This window comes from Pagrus pagrus (assembly GCF_965226575.1).
Source record: "Pagrus pagrus genome assembly, chromosome: 17".
NCBI classification, from domain to species: Eukaryota; Metazoa; Chordata; class Actinopteri; order Spariformes; family Sparidae; genus Pagrus; species Pagrus pagrus.
Genome location: NC_140201.1, coordinates 20,289,972 through 20,309,025, shown reverse-complemented (window position 1 = coordinate 20,309,025; position 19,054 = coordinate 20,289,972). Strand labels below are relative to the sequence as shown.

At 40.5% G+C, this 19,054-nt stretch overlaps 1 protein-coding gene across 6 annotated transcripts; it reads left to right on the top strand.

Moving 5' to 3' along the window:
• The first annotated feature begins 292 nt into the window (after positions 1–292).
• Positions 293–17,030, top strand: topaz1 (testis and ovary specific TOPAZ 1). Of its 6 annotated transcripts, XM_084379610.1 has the most exons (21): positions 293–1,276; positions 2,092–4,927; positions 5,020–5,069; positions 7,010–7,110; positions 7,543–7,589; positions 7,677–7,744; positions 7,934–7,992; positions 9,211–9,297; positions 9,570–9,627; positions 9,790–9,941; positions 10,085–10,177; positions 11,044–11,150; positions 11,321–11,384; positions 11,483–11,654; positions 11,737–11,837; positions 12,285–12,450; positions 13,886–14,038; positions 15,367–15,570; positions 15,691–15,874; positions 16,221–16,279; positions 16,477–17,030. In XM_084379610.1, exons 1-21 carry the CDS (start codon positions 457–459, stop codon positions 16,494–16,496), a joined length of 5,601 nt encoding a protein of 1,866 aa, XP_084235736.1. In that variant the 5' UTR covers positions 293–456; the 3' UTR covers positions 16,497–17,030. The 6 variants fall into 6 exon arrangements, with proteins under 6 accessions (XP_084235736.1, XP_084235735.1, XP_084235738.1 ...); XM_084379609.1 differs by having other exon boundaries at positions 16,221–17,030; XM_084379612.1 differs by having other exon boundaries at positions 295–736; positions 16,221–17,030.
• Positions 17,031–19,054: the final 2,024 nt, after the last annotated feature.

Genomic DNA, 19,054 nt, shown 5'->3' with positions numbered 1-19,054 from the left:
CCACACTGTTTTACTATGTTTACATGTGGCAGACCCTGCCACCTTTCTAGCTTCACACACAGTGCTCTTGGGACCTTATTTTCCTCTGAGAACAGCTTGTTTATTCAGTAATCGAAAAAAAAAGAATTCTGAGTTTGTATTTTTACCTCATTAATATTTGATTTATTAAAACTCAGTCTGAATTACTTCTCCATAACGACATAGTGCCTCTTTAATCCAAGTGCAAAAATGAAAGGAATGTCCAGATAAGACACAATGCGCATGCGCAATGGCCAGCACACACCTTCGTTCCCATGTCAACGTGTAGAGAATAAATCAGAGCAGCAGGGAAAGATGGTCGGAGCTAGTGTTGGCGTCGTAACGGAGGTTTAATTGTAAAAAGTTCAACCCTCACTCGAAAGCGCTTTTAATAGCACTATTTAGTAACTTTTGATAGTCGTTGTTTTAACTGGCAGCATGTTCCCGTGTTCCAGCAGGGTGAAACTTAACCGAGACGCGATAAAAGACGTTATTGGGCTGAAAACGGCACCGCGGCGGAGACGAGTCCCGACGTCGCTGAATACCGCTACAGCTGACCCTCAAACCAAGGAAAACCAGCTAGTTTCTGAACCAGTGTCAGTGAAAGAGACAGTCTCTAGCAACAATGAACCCGTCCAAACTTTGTTAACAGAACAAATGGGCCAGGAAAAACTGACCGCTAACATCCCTGAGGAAGAGCCGGTGGAGAACTGCGTAGGTACGCAGAAGGCAAGGAGGAGAAATAACATTGTGTCATGCAAAGGTAATGAAAGCAGGGAGTTAAAACTACAGGGTCCGCTCACTAGAGGCAAGTATCACCAGAGCAAACCAAACACCAGGAGCAAGAGCAGGCAGAACTACCTCAGAAAGCTCAGCTTCCTCAGGTTCAGGTGTACTTGGTGCTTCTGCACTGATTCAGACCACGTTCAGACGTTGCTTAAACAGGCAGCGGTGCACCGCCGGGTGACACCGAGGTGCAAAATGTCCCAGATTAAGTTAGGTAGCGTGGTCACTAAGATCCCTAAGAGCGAAAAACCATTGGATCTAAAGTCAAATGTAGGTAAAGCATCTGGTAGAGGTAAATTCAAACAAGGGCCGATTAAACGTAAAAGTCGTGTGACCCACGTTGCTAAAAGCGGCAGGGTCAGGGCCAGAGCGGGTCAAAGCACAGTGAAGGCCAGATCCGCTGGGTGGGATCCTCAGTCCGCCGCTGCAATCGCAGGACAAGTGCCAACCGGCCAACCCACCACACTGTCAAGTAAGGTGCACTTTAGCTGTGTTTGCTCAAGTTTGGTTAGTTAATCAGTCATCAGAAAAAGCGTTAAGTTACTGGCACTGGACTCCAGCTAACAGTTTGTAACTGAGCATTTTTTGGTAGGTAAAAACGTGTCGCTAACTTTATGCTAACGTGCTGTTTTTTTGCTAAGCTAACAACGCGGCTACATGTTTTGTTTACTGACCTCAGTACGTGAAAGGTTTTCAGTCAGTGGATAACTAACGTTTTAAGGGGGTTCGTTAAAATCAGTGCCACAAGTACCACTGAAATTTTCGAGGCCAGAATTTTTTTTTCCTAAACTGAATTATTAAAGATGCTAACTGGCAGCTAACACCAGTGAGGTAAACCGCTCCAGGTGGACTGCCATGTTTTGAAGAGACCCCTGCACACTGCTAGCTTTGACCCTCAGGGCTCTTTATTTAGATTGCTCTTGGGAAGCCACCTGGAGGACTTTTGATTTGTTGTGATTCAGACTGAGCTTGATTTATCATTTGGATTAATTTGATAATGGGCCAGGACGTTTTACTAAAAAAAAAAAGGGGGGGTTAAGTTTAAACATCTCCATTGGGGTTCTGTAATCTTCTCTGCTTACCAGTTCTCAATCAAATCTATCACATTGTGACAAAGCAGATTAAAACGCTGTGTAGTGATGTTGGATATGCACTGCCCCTTTGGGACAGTTTCATCCAGACAGTGCGGTTGACTCTGGTGGGAATCCATGCAGTCAACCCAACCCCGACTTGAAATTGTTGCATTCACTTCTGCACTATTTGACAAGTTTTTGTTTCCACTTTCAGACGTTGATAGAAACACTCACCCAAGCCCCACTGGACTTGCTGGTTCAGAAGGGTCTTTGAGAAGAGCTTTCAAAGTCTTCGGCTGTGATCTCTGTGGTGACTGTAAATATATTGCTGTTCAGCGGAAGAGGTTGGGTAAGCAAGAGCAAAAAAGCAGTAGCCCAGTGCCAGAGCAGCCTATGGTTGAGGTAAATCTCAAAGAAGGAAACAAAGTTGTTGAGTCCTCTCAGAAGATTATCATATGGATAGGCCAGTACCCAAAGGTGGCGCTTTGTGACGTAGCCCAAAACTGTGATGCCTTGTGCCATGATTCTGGCTTCGTGTTGCCGGATGTTCTCAAGACCAAAGTTGTGCATTGCTTCAAGGACATGAGAGCTGGATTTCGGTTTGGGCCCGGTTGTTTGGGGCATAACAAACATGAAAACAAGGAAGGTGCTCTGGCAAGAAAAAAAGAGTTTTGTGCCAGGGTTCAGTCTGAGAAGAGCGCCTGTCCGTCTCAGAGTCTGGCTGAACACCAGAGGCACCTGAAAGAACGTACAGATGCACAGACGTTATCCAGTCATACCACATGTCGTTTCCTCAAGAGCAGGACAAGTGAAGGTTCTGCAACCTGTTCTGCTTCTTTCTTACTAGGTAAACGTGCAAAAAAGGGAGAGTGCAGGTCTGGCATGTGGGACAGAGATGATGGGGAGGATCCTGGGCCAGGATCTCACCTCATGGGAGCTGAGATTCGCACAGACAAAAGAATAAAGCTTGGGGAGAGTGCCCAAGATAGGAATTTTTCATCCACCCCGGATTTAAAAAGCATTGGTTGCAAAAACCCAGCAAAAACTGACTCCAGAGACAAAGAGAAAACTTGCTTTTGGACATCTGATGACAGCCAGTCGTGTTCAGAGCATGCAGTTGGGGGCAGCAGCACTTTTGGCTCAGCTGTGGAAGAAAACTGTGTCCACAAGAAACCTTGTGGTGAGAAAGAATCTGATGCAGCACAGATGTCATCAGAGCTGTTCTGTGAGAGGAACGAGGTGGATAGGGATGACCAAGAGTCTCTCACCTGCCAGAGAGTGAGAGTTTATTTCAGAAAAAAACATTTTTTGTGTGCACGCACATACATGTCCTGGCCCTTCGCTAACAGTGGCCGGACCCTTAAAACAAATGCTGGTACCACAGCATGTGAAGCACAGCCTGTAGATCCATCTGATGACAGTGACTCTCAAATAAACCAAAAGCTGCCAGGTTTACCCAGCAGCCGGACCAATGAAACACTCCCAAATGAACCTACAGACTCCTCTTCAGACACCACTCATCAGACTTCTCATCAAATTGACGAGAATCTAGAAGAGGATGGAGAAAGCATTTTAGCAGAGAGAAATCGAAAAAGACATGGTAATATGTCTTCATACTGTTCAGACAACAGAAACATAGAGTTTGCGCCTCACCTAATGGAGCCTGAAGAATCACTAACCGGTCTTCCCTCAGATACAGCTACTCTATCCAGGCCAAGTCAGCATGGAAAAGAGCCTGGCACGGAAGCAGCCTCAGCCTCATCTTTGCCAGTTAATGGACCTCAAACCGACAGCTCCACCTCTACCCCGTCCCCCTCAGCACTCGGCCTGAGTGACTGGGAAACTGCTACCAGTTTGTCTTCCATGTCATCTGCATTCACGCAGGGTGGTTTGAGCAGCCCCTCAGCCACACTGTCCTCTCTCCCGCCTTCATCGTTCCTTCTGAGCAAAGTCAAAAGTGTTGGCTTGTCTCATTCTTCTTTAACCAAAGCAGTGGAAAAGACATTGTTCTACTGCGAAGAAACCAGAATGACATGCAGTTCCTCATCCTCTCCTTCTCCGCACAACTCTGACTTTTTTCATTCATGTGAATCCTCCCTCCTCCTGCCTCAAGATGAGCAAGAGAGCAATGAAGAAATTGTCAGAGGCAGGTGCCCACCAAAGCTGGAGCCATATTACAAAACAAGCCCCATTAACCATCATCTTCTGCAAGAGAGCTCGTTGCACAATGCTCTCACAGGAAAGTGTGTAGAAACCGAGTTTATGCTTCCAACAATGCTCTCCCCTGTCACTTCACCACAACGGCACTCATGGACAAGCTTCCTGCCCAAAAGCCCAGGCTGTCCGGATGAAGAGGAGGAGGAAATAAAAAAAGGCACCTGCAAACGCAAAATGTCACCTGGATGTCACATGCCACAAATTGTTAACACCAATAATGAAAATGCCAAGGATTTTCTCGAACATGATATTGAAGAATTGGAAGGATCCTCAACGAATTTCAAACCTCGGACTCCTCTAAGCGAACCCCAGTCTTCTCCTAGCACCAATGAAGAAAATGATTGTAATGGAGAGGAAAGCCAGGATCAAACTGACTGTGAAGATGATGTGGAACAGGGTAACAAACAATCTGACCAACTTCCCTCGGACCCTCAAATAAAGGCAACCGTTGCCTCAGGTGTTCTTACAGAACCTTGCTCTGCTCCCAGCAGTGATGAAGAGGATCGTGTAACCTTCAGTCATGATGAAGAGCTATGTTCTGCTCGAGACGAGGGTTCAAGTCCATCTGAAATAGCCTGCAATGAAAGGGATCAGATTAAAACAGAGGCAGCTGGTGATACTCAGCAGTGCATTTTGGATGAGTTCACAGCTTACGAGCATGATATCCTGCTTGTCGATGTGATTCAGGAAGACCCAGAGCTGTTTGAAAACCTCACCCAGGAAAGTGTACTGAAACTGGGCCCTGCCAGGCTTACTCAGGCCCCTAGAAACAGACCTGTTGCAGTGGTGAAAAAGCTGCTGCCAAGGACGGACGGAGCACAGTTTGAACAAAGGTAAGGTCTCATGTTTGATAGCATCTCCTGACAGTCACAGATGAATTGTGTTGTTCATTACAAATGAAATTACTGTGTTATTTGTGTTTCAGATTGACCCCAGTTAGTATTGATTTTCACTGCGACAGCCCTGATATCACAGGTATGGACAGTGCACCAGTCAGAATCCATTATATGATATATATTTTAGATTGTATCACATGCTCATTGCTAATTGGTAATGGCATTGATGCATAGACACTAGCTGAGGCTACAGATCCTCATACTGGGTATTTTCTAGCCTACTAGTCACTTGTGAGACACAAATTTAAATTAACCAGAGTAGAACACACTAGTCATAGACATCTCTATCAAATAAATCATGTTTGTGCAGATTTTTTTATGCTAAATTCTAAATTGGTATGACCAAAAGTGTGTGTGTGTGTGTGTGTGTGTGTGTGTAAAATGTGTATTTTTCAAAATTCTAACGGTTTCATGGTATATGACGGTATTTTTTTTTTTCATGCATAATTAGGTGTTCACGGCATTTTCTACTGGTTGAGAGAGGAATTACTTCAGTAGATTGACTTAGGATGGTCTATTTTACTGTCATGATGAGTGAATATTGTAGAATAATTCCACACTAGTAGTAATACAGGTTTGCATGGCCCCAGAAAATGATGCTGTTTACAAAAAAGAGCCACTCATGATTCTAATGAAGTGAGGAATCAGAATGCAAAGACAATTGCAGTCAAAACTCAGAACTTTTACTGTGCAGATTTCACAAACATCTTTTATAAAACCAATACAAAAAGTAGTGCAACTTGTAATAATTATACTTTTGCTTCAAGTTCAAGCCCAGGTACATTACACAGTATTCAAGTAAATCTAAAAAGGAAATATAAAACAAGTGTGACTTGGTGAAGAGGCCGCGGCTCCAAAAGAGGTGTGACGGTACACGTCATGATGTTGACGTATGTGTTTTTTTCAAGGTGTTTCCCTGTGTCCTCCTGTTAATCTAAACATGTACCTGCTGACTGTTTATAATCATATGGATGCTGTCATAATGTGCTGTGATTGGGATCCTGACACACCAAACACCCTGGAAAATGACAGTTACGTTTTTCTCTTAATAACATAATCACCATCAGTAAACGGGACACTGTCTGACTCTATCACTCGCGGGGAGGGAGGCTGTTTATGGGGGAAAGTTCACTGAAGTCTCGGTCGGGAGGGCTGACCATGGTGGTGATTTATTTCACCGCGACAAACAGTTGGTGAGTTAAAGTTTTTTGCCGGGGACAAACGCTGTTTTTTGGGCAGAAATAGTCGGTCGGACAGGCACTTCTCCACGAATAACTGCAGTATTTTTTTCCTCATATAAGTTGCCAAAGACACGACCAGTTACTACGTTACTGTGGTATGGTCATGTAACGTTGCTTTGTGGGACATTTATCTATATTTTGTTGAATGAAGGACCTGTGCAGTTATCAGACAGTGAACACCATTAGACCGACACACTTTCACTCTGCGCCGCCGGCTTATCCGTTCATACTGGTTCGGTTCGCCAATACTGCGCCTCTGATATTACCTCCAGAGCTGCATCAGAGGCGCAGCGAAATTTCACCCCTCGCCGCATCTGAGACTTTCACACAAAGGAGGATGCGGAGAATTGGCGCAGGATCCCCGCATTGAAACGGCAGTGTGAATGAGGCTAATGTCTATCCTATCCATCTTCACCGTAACGTAACACCAGAGCACTACTGTTTACCCTCACCACGCCTCGCAGTCACACCACGCGTTAGAAGCGCAACATTGAAAAGGGTCCGGTCTGCAACAGTGTCGCACAGCGTGTAATCAAATACACCGGTATGGCGGTACATTAAAAATTCATATCATAACAAAAATATACACCGGTATTCGGTGTGAACCGGTATACCGCCCAGTACTACTAAATGCTCTTTGCAGACTGAGCAATGCATCAATTTCCCAGCTGATGTGTAACTCTTAACTCCTTACATAAAAAATAAGTTTATTAAATGTGTAGTATTTTATTCTAAAACCATCCTGTGATTTAAATTTTTGTTTGTTTGTATTTTTCAGAGGAGAGCAACACCAGGCCCTGGAGACCCAAGTGTAGCAACTCGCCTTCCAAAACCCAAAGCAGCACATGGTCTGCCACAGAAAAGCAAACCGAAAAAATGGTAATGTAGTGCGTCTAATGCTGTGTCATATAGTGGACAAGGACAACACTTCCTGGGACTGTCTGCAAAAGCACCAGTATAACTTCATAGCAGTTGTAGAGAAACAAAACATTTACAATGCCTCCCCCAACTAGAATGAAAAGAGACAAGGAGCAGAATGCAATATTCCGAAATAATCTGTGTTGGGTACCTTTTTGAAATAATAGTTTCAGCTAAATCCACCTAGGATTTTGCAGGAATTAATAAACCTGTTCATAATTTCACATAACAACATGCACACTACTAGCAGAGCACTGTGTCTGCTGCATTAAGATAAGATGTCATGGATGAATTATGGAAGATGTAATGGCACATAATTGTTACCAAACAGTCTTAGTTAACTACAAACAGTTACTGCTTACTATGTTAAATATGTTTGGTGTTTTTGAACAGGGTCAGCCTGATGCCAACAACAATCATGAAAGCAAAGGCCAGGAAAGGTAGCTGTTTGTCACACATTGAAACATGTCTTTGGCCCAGTTATCTTTCATTATTTTGATAATCACTGTGTTTATGTCCTGTAATAGGAGCCATCCCATCCAGACTGTGAACTCCCTGCACAATCACATCCCTCCACTTATGAGCGTCAAAAATGGTGAGTGGAATTAAAACAGCATAGAGACGGAGACACATTTTTAAACTGGTGTCACTTTTTGCATCTTGTCTGCAGGATAACTTTTAATTCTGTTGACGACATAACTGTTCAGTCTGGTGTGTCTTATGTAGAGTAAAATCTTGAATTTCTGTATATGACTGTTCTTTTGCTCCTTTGCTCTCTGCACAGGACCATGGATCACAAACCCAGTAAACATGGCCGACACTAGGCACCAGAAATCTGTAACTGTAAGTAGGAAAATAAACAACAGTCACTGTCTTAACACTAAAATTACCACTTTTTTGAGCATGTTTATTGGCTTTAGAATGCATTGTATTTTTCTAAAGAATCTGGCAAAAATGAATCGGTGCTAGACAAGTTTCTCTAGGTGGTAAGATATGACCCGTTGACACTGGGGGCTAGTTTTCAAGTGTGAGTCCATACCGAAGACTGAAGAATGTTTAAATACGAACAAATGTGAATATAAAACGAGATAGCTGCGGGATCTCTGTAACTCAATGCCTGGGGTAATGGATAATTGTAAAGAGCAAAGAACAAAACAAATTTTTGTGCTTCATTTGTAGTAGTGGTGTGTCAGTTCTAGAAAGAATAGCATAGTATGATTATTTCTGAAAGGTTGCGCCACATGTGATTTTTAAAGAACATAAAAAGATGACGTGTGACTAAATCATGTTGTGTTCAAGTCCTTTAAAATATCTAAAATTCTAGTTTTTATATATGAAGGCCTTAAAAGTCATTACATTTGAATTTGTAAGGTCTTAATCGCCAATAATTTTATCTAATTTAATTTACCTCTGCACTGGACCACATATAGTTCATTCTTCATAAGGTCTTACTTTTTATACTTGAATTAGAAAAAGATTAAGATTAAGATTTTAGAATTTGGTTAAAAATAATCTTTCAGAGGTCTTGAAGAATTGAATATGTGTCTGATGGCTGTAAACAACCCTGGAATAAATATACTTGGGGCCAGGTTATCCGCTCTGTGCGTTCTGATGTGAAATTAGAAACATTTTTGTCATGTGAGACCTTTTTAAGAATTATTCCAATGTAAAGGGGAAAAAAGCACCTTAACTGTATGACCAGATACGATGCAGGAGAAACATCAGAAATAAGGTTCAAAGTGTGCTGGTGCACACGGGTTTAGGCAACGAACATAATTTTAAAACTTAAATGCACCATTAAATTCATGTATAGGATTCATATTTTGGAAAACCGAGATGAGTTTTAATTTAGTTAAATTAAAAGATCAATTTTTCAGACATCATAGTATTGATGAATATTTGGCTACAGGCAGAAAAGTAATGCCTAGAGATGTATTTCATAGCCGCTCAGCTTGTTAATGGTATTTAATAAAATTTTGTCGTTGATTCTCCTGCTGCAGACATGATTTTTTTAATTTAAAAGAAGTAATGTAGTGACTCTCTCCTCCTGTCAACCCTCAGTACTGCAGGCAGTACTTCAGTGAGTCGCTGTCCTGTGGGTTCAAGATGTGTCACTTCCAGCATGTGCCTGTGGAGGGGGACGAGAAGGTACGCTCTGAATGAAATTAATATTTTTTTAACTTGTCTGCAGCAATTCAAACCATTAATACACTGCAGGGATGGACAGATCTATACCGGACCTTTCTTTCATCAAGGAAAGTAGATATTTAAGTCACTTAGATCTGATGTTCAAAGCCATTGGCTGGAAAGTGAAGTAATGCTAAAGCTTTCTGAGGCAACATCACCCTCTGCTGTGCTGTAGCTGTAAGTCCACACTACAGAATTGTGGAGTCACTTTACCTTTTTTCCTTCTCTTTCAGTTCTGCGTTGAAACTGTTTCACGATTCATCAAAAACCCAATGTGCCTTCAAAAAGCAGGCAAGGTTTTAGATTGTCCAATAATTTAACCCCAAATGGACACAGTTTATACAGTGTTCATGGGTGAATTAAACAGAATGTTACTCCAAAGCAAATGTTTGTTTAAATGTCCTCATTTAAGTTTTATTTTACCTTAACGTCAACATCTGTCCTCTCTACCAGGAGCTGTGTTTACGGGCTACTACCACAACAACCCACCAGGAGTGTATTTCTCCATGCCGGTGCTTCTGAATCTCCTCTGGGCTCTGCTCAAAGCGAGCCTGGTGTCTGATGTCTTCTCAGTCCTCAGCGTCAGCTTGGCCCACAAGATAGTGGTCAGTGAAGTTTTCACCCATCTTTGAACAATTGTCATGCTGCAGTACAGCTTGTAGTCCAGTAGAGGGCAGGGCATGCTCTATTTTAATTATTATTAAGGCCACAAGAATAAATGTTGAACTCTGTCTTCCTGTCTTGTTAGCCTGGCCATGAGTTCCTGTTGGCTCTCTTCAACTTTGTGAGAGAAAAAGGTCTAATGGGTTTTGTACCTGAACTCATACAGCTCACATCCAAGGTATGTTGACCAGGGCTGGGTTTAAAAAAAACAAAAATGATTTTCCGATTCAGATTGATAGTGATTCATAAAATTAAATCCAGACATTGATCTTTAAATATATGCCTTTTTCCATGGATGCACATCCAAAATTAACACCCACCAAATGCCAAATGCTGGTAGATTTGTTTCGCACTGGCAGATAAATGTTAGAACCAAAGCAGACATGTAATTAAAATCCGTCCTGAGAGTCTGTACCGTGTTATGGTGTCGTTAACGGACGGGCTGCTTCTGCTCCTCTGTCTGTGTCTGAGAATCCCACATACAGCACCATGATTTCATGGGGCATTCAGGTGCGCCTCATAAACTCTGAAATCTACCTTGCTTTTTACATCAAAGCATGTGGGTGCTGACAGGGACTTGATGGTGCATTCAAGTCTCTATTTGAATGTCCACAAAGGTTGTTTAGAAATGTTTTCTTGGTTGAAATACCTGTTCTTTCATTACAGCATTTTTGTAATTAGAGGCTAAAATCATAATACTATTCCATTCATAGGCAGAATTTAACCACAAACGTCCCAAACATTTTATTCGATTCTTAATGTAAACATTCCTATTTTTAGTAATGCACCAGGTTAGAGGGTTCCTTCTACAATTTACGGCATGACTTCTCTTTTAATTCAAGCAACATTAGCTCTGTAACTTAAACATTCCCAGCTGAATCGATATTGAATTTAATCGAATCAACACCTTGTGAATTGGAACGAAATGCGTGCAGGAAATCAAACTCTAACATTGATTCCCACACACTTTGAGTTAAAAAATGATATTTCTTCATGTTTCTTATGCTTCATGTGGAAGAATTAATTGTACATATTTGCTGACAGATGGCCAGTGTTGGCCTCGTGCTGAGCTTGGACTGCCTTGACTGTGTAAAAAACACTCCTGAGGTCCAGCAGACAGTCTCTCCAAACTCGCTGTCTGGCAACCACAAGTAAGTGATACTTCTTTAGCCCCAACATATCGAACACGAACTCAGTCACAACACTCTTAAACAAGTAGTCATTTATATTATATATATTTATAACTATTTGTGAAATGTTGTGTGCCTTTTATTTATTTTTAATGTAAGTTGTCCAATCTCTAATTTTTTCATTATGAAAGGTTATCCACCAATGCACCCTTTCCAGAGTACCTGAATTTGGCCCATGCCATTGTGGAAATAGAGGTTGGTTCTTCTCTTCAGTCGACTACTTTTGTCAACTTCTCCAAAAAATGTATATTTCTGAATTCATTGTATTCACGCCTGCTTTTCTGTTTTTACAGCTTTGTACAAAGCAAGAGGACTGGAGGCGGATGGGGGAGGTCTTCAAGTCCAACTGTCCACCCAGCCACCGTCTCAACCACATGGAGCAAATCAGTGGTCGTATCGCTATAGCACTGCTGTCTGAGAGCAAAGACAAACTGTCACTGCCATTTGCCACCTTCGCTGAGACAGGTAGAAACCTGTTATGTTATGTAATTTGTAGTGACTAATTTCCCATGTTGACTTCTGAAAATTTGATTATTCTTGTTTTTAGTGTGTCAGAATGAAGATGAAGACAGCCTGGTCAAGAGCTTTTTAGGCAGAATCGGAGTCTCTCTCATGTTAAGATACTACAAAACACATCAGTGGGCTAAGGTACATAAACTCATGTTTACATCTGATCTCTGTCATGGCCCTCTTGAGCCATCTTGAGTCAGGACAGTCCTGGAAATGATGCATTCCTATTGCACATCATTGATGTTGCCCTTTCCTGGGCTGTCTTGACTTAAGTGAGCATAAGTATCCAGGTATAATCGGTGTTATTGAATGAAAAAAGCCTGTTAACTTACATTTTAACAAATTGATTTCCATATTGTTAAAAAAACAAACATCGAAATTAATCAAATCAGCTCTATGTTCTTCTTTTTTGTTACGCACACATGTATAGTTTTTTTTTTTTGTAATACTGAAACACAAAAATGCTGCCAATATACAACGACGTTATGACAGAACATCACATTTTTCAAAAGATGATCAATCTGAGATGCTGCAATGTTAGCAAATGGATGTTACCTTGTATGTGTGTTTGGTGCGTGCGTGTAGGGTCGGAGGGTGGTGGAGGTGCTGTCCACTTCCAAAGTCAACTACGCCACACTGAAGGGTTTATTTGGGAACGAGGATGGAGCGTCATGCTGCTACCTGGTCACTGTGGCCACAGAGCTCTTCCTCCTCAGTGGCAGCGTTGAGGGAGCTCTAAACACCCTCCGAGGTAACAGTTCTGACCCTCGAGTGCAGAGGTAGCTGTGATTGGCTTAGCTGACCTCATGCACAGTTTGACAACTCACGGATGTGACGTATAGCCTGCCTTTTTGCCTCAAATTAAAATATACTTGGTATCAAAGTATCAGTGGTTTGAATATAGAGGTATAGTAAGGTGAAGTATCTGATATGAATCACCTGTTAAACAAAATTAATATTTATATTGTTGTTGGATAAATTAGTTTAATTGTGTTTGGAAGCAGATAGTGTGTTTTGATCGGATCATTTGATGGTACACTGTCAGACATTTTAGACATTTTCAGATTGGTAATAATACAATACTCGATGCTGATTCCCACAAATCTAAAATGGCTTTCATGTAAAAATTATTAATTAATTAATTAATTATTAATTCACAATCATAATCATGGTTTTATGGTCTACATAAAAATGTTAGCAATATGACCCATAGCGCCCATTTAACTAATCAGGCTGTTCAGACAGAGTGTGTTGTGCTGTGGTGCGTTGCTCCGTGGTCGGCTCACATTCTGCAGTGATAGTTTCATTTTCTGTTAAATTTTATCTGCGTGCCACTAGCAAATGTGGCAAGAAAACACACTGATCATCTCTTGAACATCGTGTCACTGCTGTTTGTAGTTGTGTTATGTATTTAATCCTCAGACATGAGAAGCAGACACTTGAACACAGTCATACAGGCTGCAGGCATCAAAAAACCTCTCCCTACTGATGATTGTACAAGTCCATTGTCCCTTTAATTTCATTGTTGCCAAAGATGCACCGTTCTGCGTGTCAGGAACACATAAAAGGCGATACTTTATGAATTCATGAGGTTATTATAAAGATCAGCTCTATGAAGCAGAATTTACCAGCATGGAGAAATGTGCTTCTGAGCAGCCAGACCACTTAACCTGTACTCTTAATGTCACTTTCAATAATTTGCACTTCCAATATGTTTGTTTTTGATATGTATTATTCTTATTGTGGTATTTTTTTTGTTTTTTTTGATATACTTTCATTTTTTAATTCTATGCTGAGCCTCTGAAACGAAATTTCGTTCCGTGTTCACTTGTTGCTCACTGAATGACAATTAAGTGTGTCTAAGTTAAGGGGAATACATAAAAAGTAAAACTGTTGTCGGTCAACAGTTACTTTGCAGTCTGGTTTTATTTATATTTTACACAACCTCCCAACTTTTTTCGAATCAGGGTAGTAAATTCTCTGCATTAAGTGTGAGCTGACAGATGTACTCTAGAAGTACTCTACATGCCCTGTTGTAGAAAAGAAAGCGAAAAAGACTACATCCATTCAATATTTTATGGGATACTTGAAATATATACCAAGATGTACCATCTGTTTTTGGTCCTTTTACTTGTTGTCTTGTACATGGCATATTTTGTGTTTTGTCTTTCCATCTGTTAATTCAGAAAACAAATGGTTCCTGAGTTCGAGCTTGTGGCCGTGTGAGCCCGCTGACCTGGAGAGTAGGGCTCGTGTGTTGATGCGTCTGGCTGAGAAAACATCTCACAGAGACACGCTGGACGTTCTCTGTAACCTCCCTGGACTCAAGGAGCCGAATGGTGAGAGAATTAAAAATAAATATTGCCTTTAATGTTAAAAATCACTGTTTTGAAATTAAACATGCCATTTTTATACCTATGTATGCTGAGGTTGTTTGACACGTCTATCAGTCAGTGTGACCCAGAATAAACTAACTGTGTTTGGATAACGCTGAGACGTGTAGCTTGTTTGTAAATGACAGAAGTCAATCCTGTGAGCTCTCAACACTTTCCCAAACATTTTACAAGACTTTGACTCAAATTTTAGGCAAATCATTTATCAATCTGAGCAGCTGTGTTTTGTCATGTTTTCCCACTGCAGTAAAAAAAAAAGACAAATAGATGTAGTACTTGTAAGTAGGGGTGTGCGATATGACGATATTAGATCGTGAAGGATTAGAATGTGTAGACGATCTGCCAAAGTGCAGAGATCGTAGGGATCGTCTAGGGCACATTCTATAAATTGTAGTTCTATGCTTATGCACCGACGCACCAAACGTATTACGTCGTCAACCTGACCGACCAATCGTAGCGAATTACAAGCAGTGACGTGCTTTCTTACCCGCGTCCTTGTTTATGTGTGTAGCGGTAGTCGCATGGAGAGTCATGGCTGAAAGCCAGACGGAGGAGTTGGCCGCTTTTTAAAAAACAAAAACAAAACAGCGTTTCACCATCTCTCATCTCTGCCAGTTAGCCCCTCCACCTGCCGCCTCTTTTGGGTGCGGACACACACAGGTCGCGCTTGGCCGCTAATAAACGGTAAATGCGCTATATCCCCCCCCCCCGTCGGATAGTCCGACCACTGACGGACTTATTTGACCCTTTTCAATAAGCTATTTAGTGTTTTGATATACTTAAATCCTGTTCAAATGACTGTGTTGAATAAAACAAACAGTAATGTCTTCATTGATATGTTACTTTCATGTTTATTGAAAGCTACCTTTTATGTTGCAAGAGTGCACTTTATCAGTGTTGTTTACCTTTTAGTATGTTGACGTTGTTTGCACATGTTGGCAAAACTGCAACTATTTAAATTAAAATCTGTTCAGAAAGGTTCTTTGGCCTAAATCGTTCTTTTTTCGATTTAGGATCGTGATAAAATCGAAATCGTGATTTTATTTTTAAAAAATCGTGATATGATATTTTTGCCATATCGCCCACCCCTACTTGTAAGGTAAAAAACAATGATATTTATGTAAAATCCTTATGGAATTTTAATATGCTGGCTGACCTTAAAGTTAAATAGGTAAGTAGGTCTAGTTGCTTATCTGTAAAGCCTTAAGAAGATTCCACTTGCAGCCTTCAGAATGTTTTTGCATTTAATTGTTTGTGTGTTTTGTTTTCCTCAGACCTGATCAATATCTCCAGGTACTGCCCTCTGTTTAACTCTCACCTGCAAGTGTGTGTGGACAGACAGAAACTACCTGTAGCGTCGGACACGGTGGACTTCATGCTCTCTAAAAACCTGGCAGTTGACCAAGCTATGCTGCAGATACTTCTACACAAACTGGCCAAGCAAAACCTCTGGCTCCGGGCACGGGAAGTCTTCAGACGTGAGTATCATAGTCTACTTCAGTTATATTAACATTGACCAGAAAGACTAGACAAATGAATGAGTTTGGCTGTTGTTGTTGGATTAATATTTTAATTTTAATTTAACTCCTATTCATCAGACTCTCTGAGTGTGGGGTACTACCCGGGTGTGTCGGCCCCCCCTGGTTTCATGGCACTGATCGTTCCCTGTGAACTGGGGGAGGTGGAGCTGGCTCTCACCTTTGAGATGCTAATCACTGTCAACGCAACAGTTATCCATCTTTCAGAGACGACCCCTTGCTGCCTCAGCATCACTCTCAAAAGGTAATGTGTGTGATTACGTGTGTGAGAACTAGAGCTGCAATGATTAATCAATCAAAAGAAAATAAGTTGCTAAGTATTTTAAAATCTGATTTTACAAGCAGAAATGTCAAACATTTGCTGGTTGGGTTCAATTTAGGTTTTGGACTGGTTTGGACAAAATAAGTGAATTGAAGATGGCACTTTGGGGAATTGTTATGAGCATTTTCATTTTTTTACCCTTCATAGACTTGATGGTTAATAGATTTATTAATCAATAATGAAAATATTCATTAATTGCAGCCTGAGCAACAACCATGGTCATGTTACATGATGTGTATTTACATTGTGTTGCTGCTTCCTCCTCCAGGACTCAAAGTTGTGAGAGTGAGTACCTCTCAGCCGGAAGCCGCCTCCTCTCTGCAGCTTGTATCCTTCAGCCTAAACTACTTATTCACTACAAAGCAGTAAACTCCTCACAGGAGCAAGTGTTCACCCTCGACATTTCCTCTGCTCGGTGCTGGCTTCGACACAATCATTTGTGGGCCAAAGAGGTGTGGGCACACTGAACCCAAACTGCAGTCCCTCAAATACTTTTCTTTCCCTTGAAACTGCTTATGATCCAGACTCTGAAAACATCCAATGAAATCAGGAAAAAACGAACCCGTGCATTTCTGTTGGCTGTACGTCTGTGACACTGATGGTCATAATTAAATTTTTTGACTAAGAAGCAGAAAATCACAACCAAAGACTGACGCCAGAACTTTCATTTTTTTCAAAGCTGACAATTTATTTTTGTTCAAATTTGTTTTAAAATATGTTGAAGGATTTTTATGTTAATTCCTTGTTGTTTGCTGAAGAGTTCTTTTAGCTGTTTTGTCTTTGCTTAATGTCACTCAGTGTTTGTGTGATTTACTGTTTGAAAAAATAAGTCTGTTGGGGAACAAAGTGCAGCATCATTTTGTCAGGTTAGTAGATTTGGTTTAAAACAAATATGTAAATAACATCTGAGTGTATATAGGTAAATATTTATGAAGGTGTTTAGTCTCTGACAGTATTATGTTACCAAATTATATTACTGATTCTCAAAACCTCAAATGTTGCTGGTCTAACAGCTGTGATTTACATTTTCTTTGTATGAAGTTTTTATATATTAAAAAAAAGCTGTTCTGCTCCAAAAAGTTTGAGTCTGTAGTGTTTCTTGATTTGTGTTTAAAATACATTGCCATTGTTTTGTGCTTTTTGTGTCTGTCTTCATTCATCGTATCTGCATGGTGGTGTGTTTAACCACTCAGTGGTGATGAGGGTAGCGGTGTGAAAATGTAGTATCACTGCTAACCCCCTGCAGTAGAGAGCCCAGTTTCCTAATACTCCATAAGGTTGTCAAAAGACTGGAACGGGTGAACCTTTTTGGCGCTACGTCCTCATCATGCGTAACTGTGACATGGCCGACAGTGAAGTATGATAACACGTTTGCTCTTCAAGCAGCGAAATCCTACAGTCACAGTTGGTTAGACTAATGATGGTGCTCTAATTAAAGACAAATAGCTTTTTGTTTTCATGTCCAGCTGACGCATAATTAGCCTCTGCAGCCTTCATTACTAATGATGGTAGCTGCACTTCCATGGAGCCTACACTATTTTTGATAATGTTTACAGTTACCATGACACAACCTATGAGGACAGTGGTTATGCAGAAGTGCTGTTGATCCACTTGCACGGTGTTACCTGTTTCAAAGGCTACATTAGTCAGACATACGTACTCCTCTGTGCTTTAGAAGCAGTGACAAAATGTGTTTGGAGTAACTTTAATCAAACACAAGACTTGCATCCATTTTCACAGATTTAAAAAGAAATTTTGATTATTTTTCTCATTTTTTTGCGGTCAGTTCAAAGAGCTGCAGGTGGCTCCCTCTCTTAGTGCTTAAAGGTGTTACAGAGCGACTGAACCACCAGGGGGAAGTACTGATCTGTGGTCAGATGAGTAGTCATTTAAAGCATGATTAATGAGATGCCACAAAAAATGGTGATTATTTTTCAGAAAAGTAGAAACTAAGTTAACACTCACCCAGCACCTACAGTTTGATTTCTTTGGCAACAATTACATGTCTATGATAACCAGAGTGGAGGGAGACATTACATAGTTGACACAGGAAACACACGCTAAAAATGCAGCTTTTCTATCTGACATCTTGCCCTTCACCATGTGATGTCCCACTCAGTGCTGCAGCAAATTGGAGACTAATGGCAGCAAACACAGGCCCTGTAGGCCCACACCAATAAGCGCACTTTCAGTCAGCATTTAAAAAGCAGTATATAAATATTTGATAAAACGTTAATAATGTATTTGTTGATAATTATAACAATTGAAAGAAAGCGGGACTGGGGTATACGTGGAGGACAAATTACCGTTACAAAAACAGTACTGACATAAACTACAGTTGTACTGTGTGGACTCTAAAGAGCACTAAAGAGGAGCACTAATGGAAAATGTCCATTAGTAAAAATGTGAATGTCAATGTAAAAAAAAGAAAAATTCATAAAAGTAAATTTTATCAGTTAAAGCAACATTATGCAACTTTTTTTTACCTTAAAATAACAGCTTCAACATCATGTTGATGGTACAGTGTCTTGTAATAGGGTGAATGGTGTCTCTGTCTCAGCCACTCTGCCCCCCATCACTTGTTTCTGCACTGTAACTTCAGTGAGAGTAGGATCACATTGTTACATACATGTTAACTTCAACATACAAGTTTCAAGTCATAACATTGTTATGACGTTTTCAGTTTTGCTTGTAGTTAGCACCCACATTACATATGATGGATTGTTACAGACCTTGGATTTGTATTTGCAACAGTGGTGTTGCACTCAGAAATTGTGGGGGGCGCCAAATCACACAAAATGCCAATTTCAACATAATGTTGCTTTAATAGAGTTGGTTATCATGAGTAAAAGTTTAAATTTAAATAACCATCATTAATAAATATAAAATGTATAGTTTATTAAACTTTAGTTAATAGTTATTTCACAATTTATACAATGTTTATAATACAGAGCGGTTAATAACAATAAGCATTTTTATTGTTTTTAACAGTGAAATAACAAAAATGTAATTAACAATAACTTTACCATTTTAATGATGGTTATTACAAAGTGTTACAAAAGTTTCATAGCTTTAAAATTGCCACAGTTTAAAGACGTTATC

Bases quoted from the DNA above. Each gene is read 5' to 3' on its own strand.
- topaz1 (XM_084379609.1), top strand. From the start codon at position 457: ATGTTCCCGTGTTCCAGCAGGGTGAAACTTAACCGAGACGCGATAAAA. The intron at 4,928-5,019 runs GTAAGGTCTCAT...TTTGTGTTTCAG, and splicing joins GGAGCACAGTTTGAACAAAG to ATTGACCCCAGTTAGTATTG. The intron at 9,628-9,789 runs GCAAGGTTTTAG...CCTCTCTACCAG, and splicing joins AATGTGCCTTCAAAAAGCAG to GAGCTGTGTTTACGGGCTAC.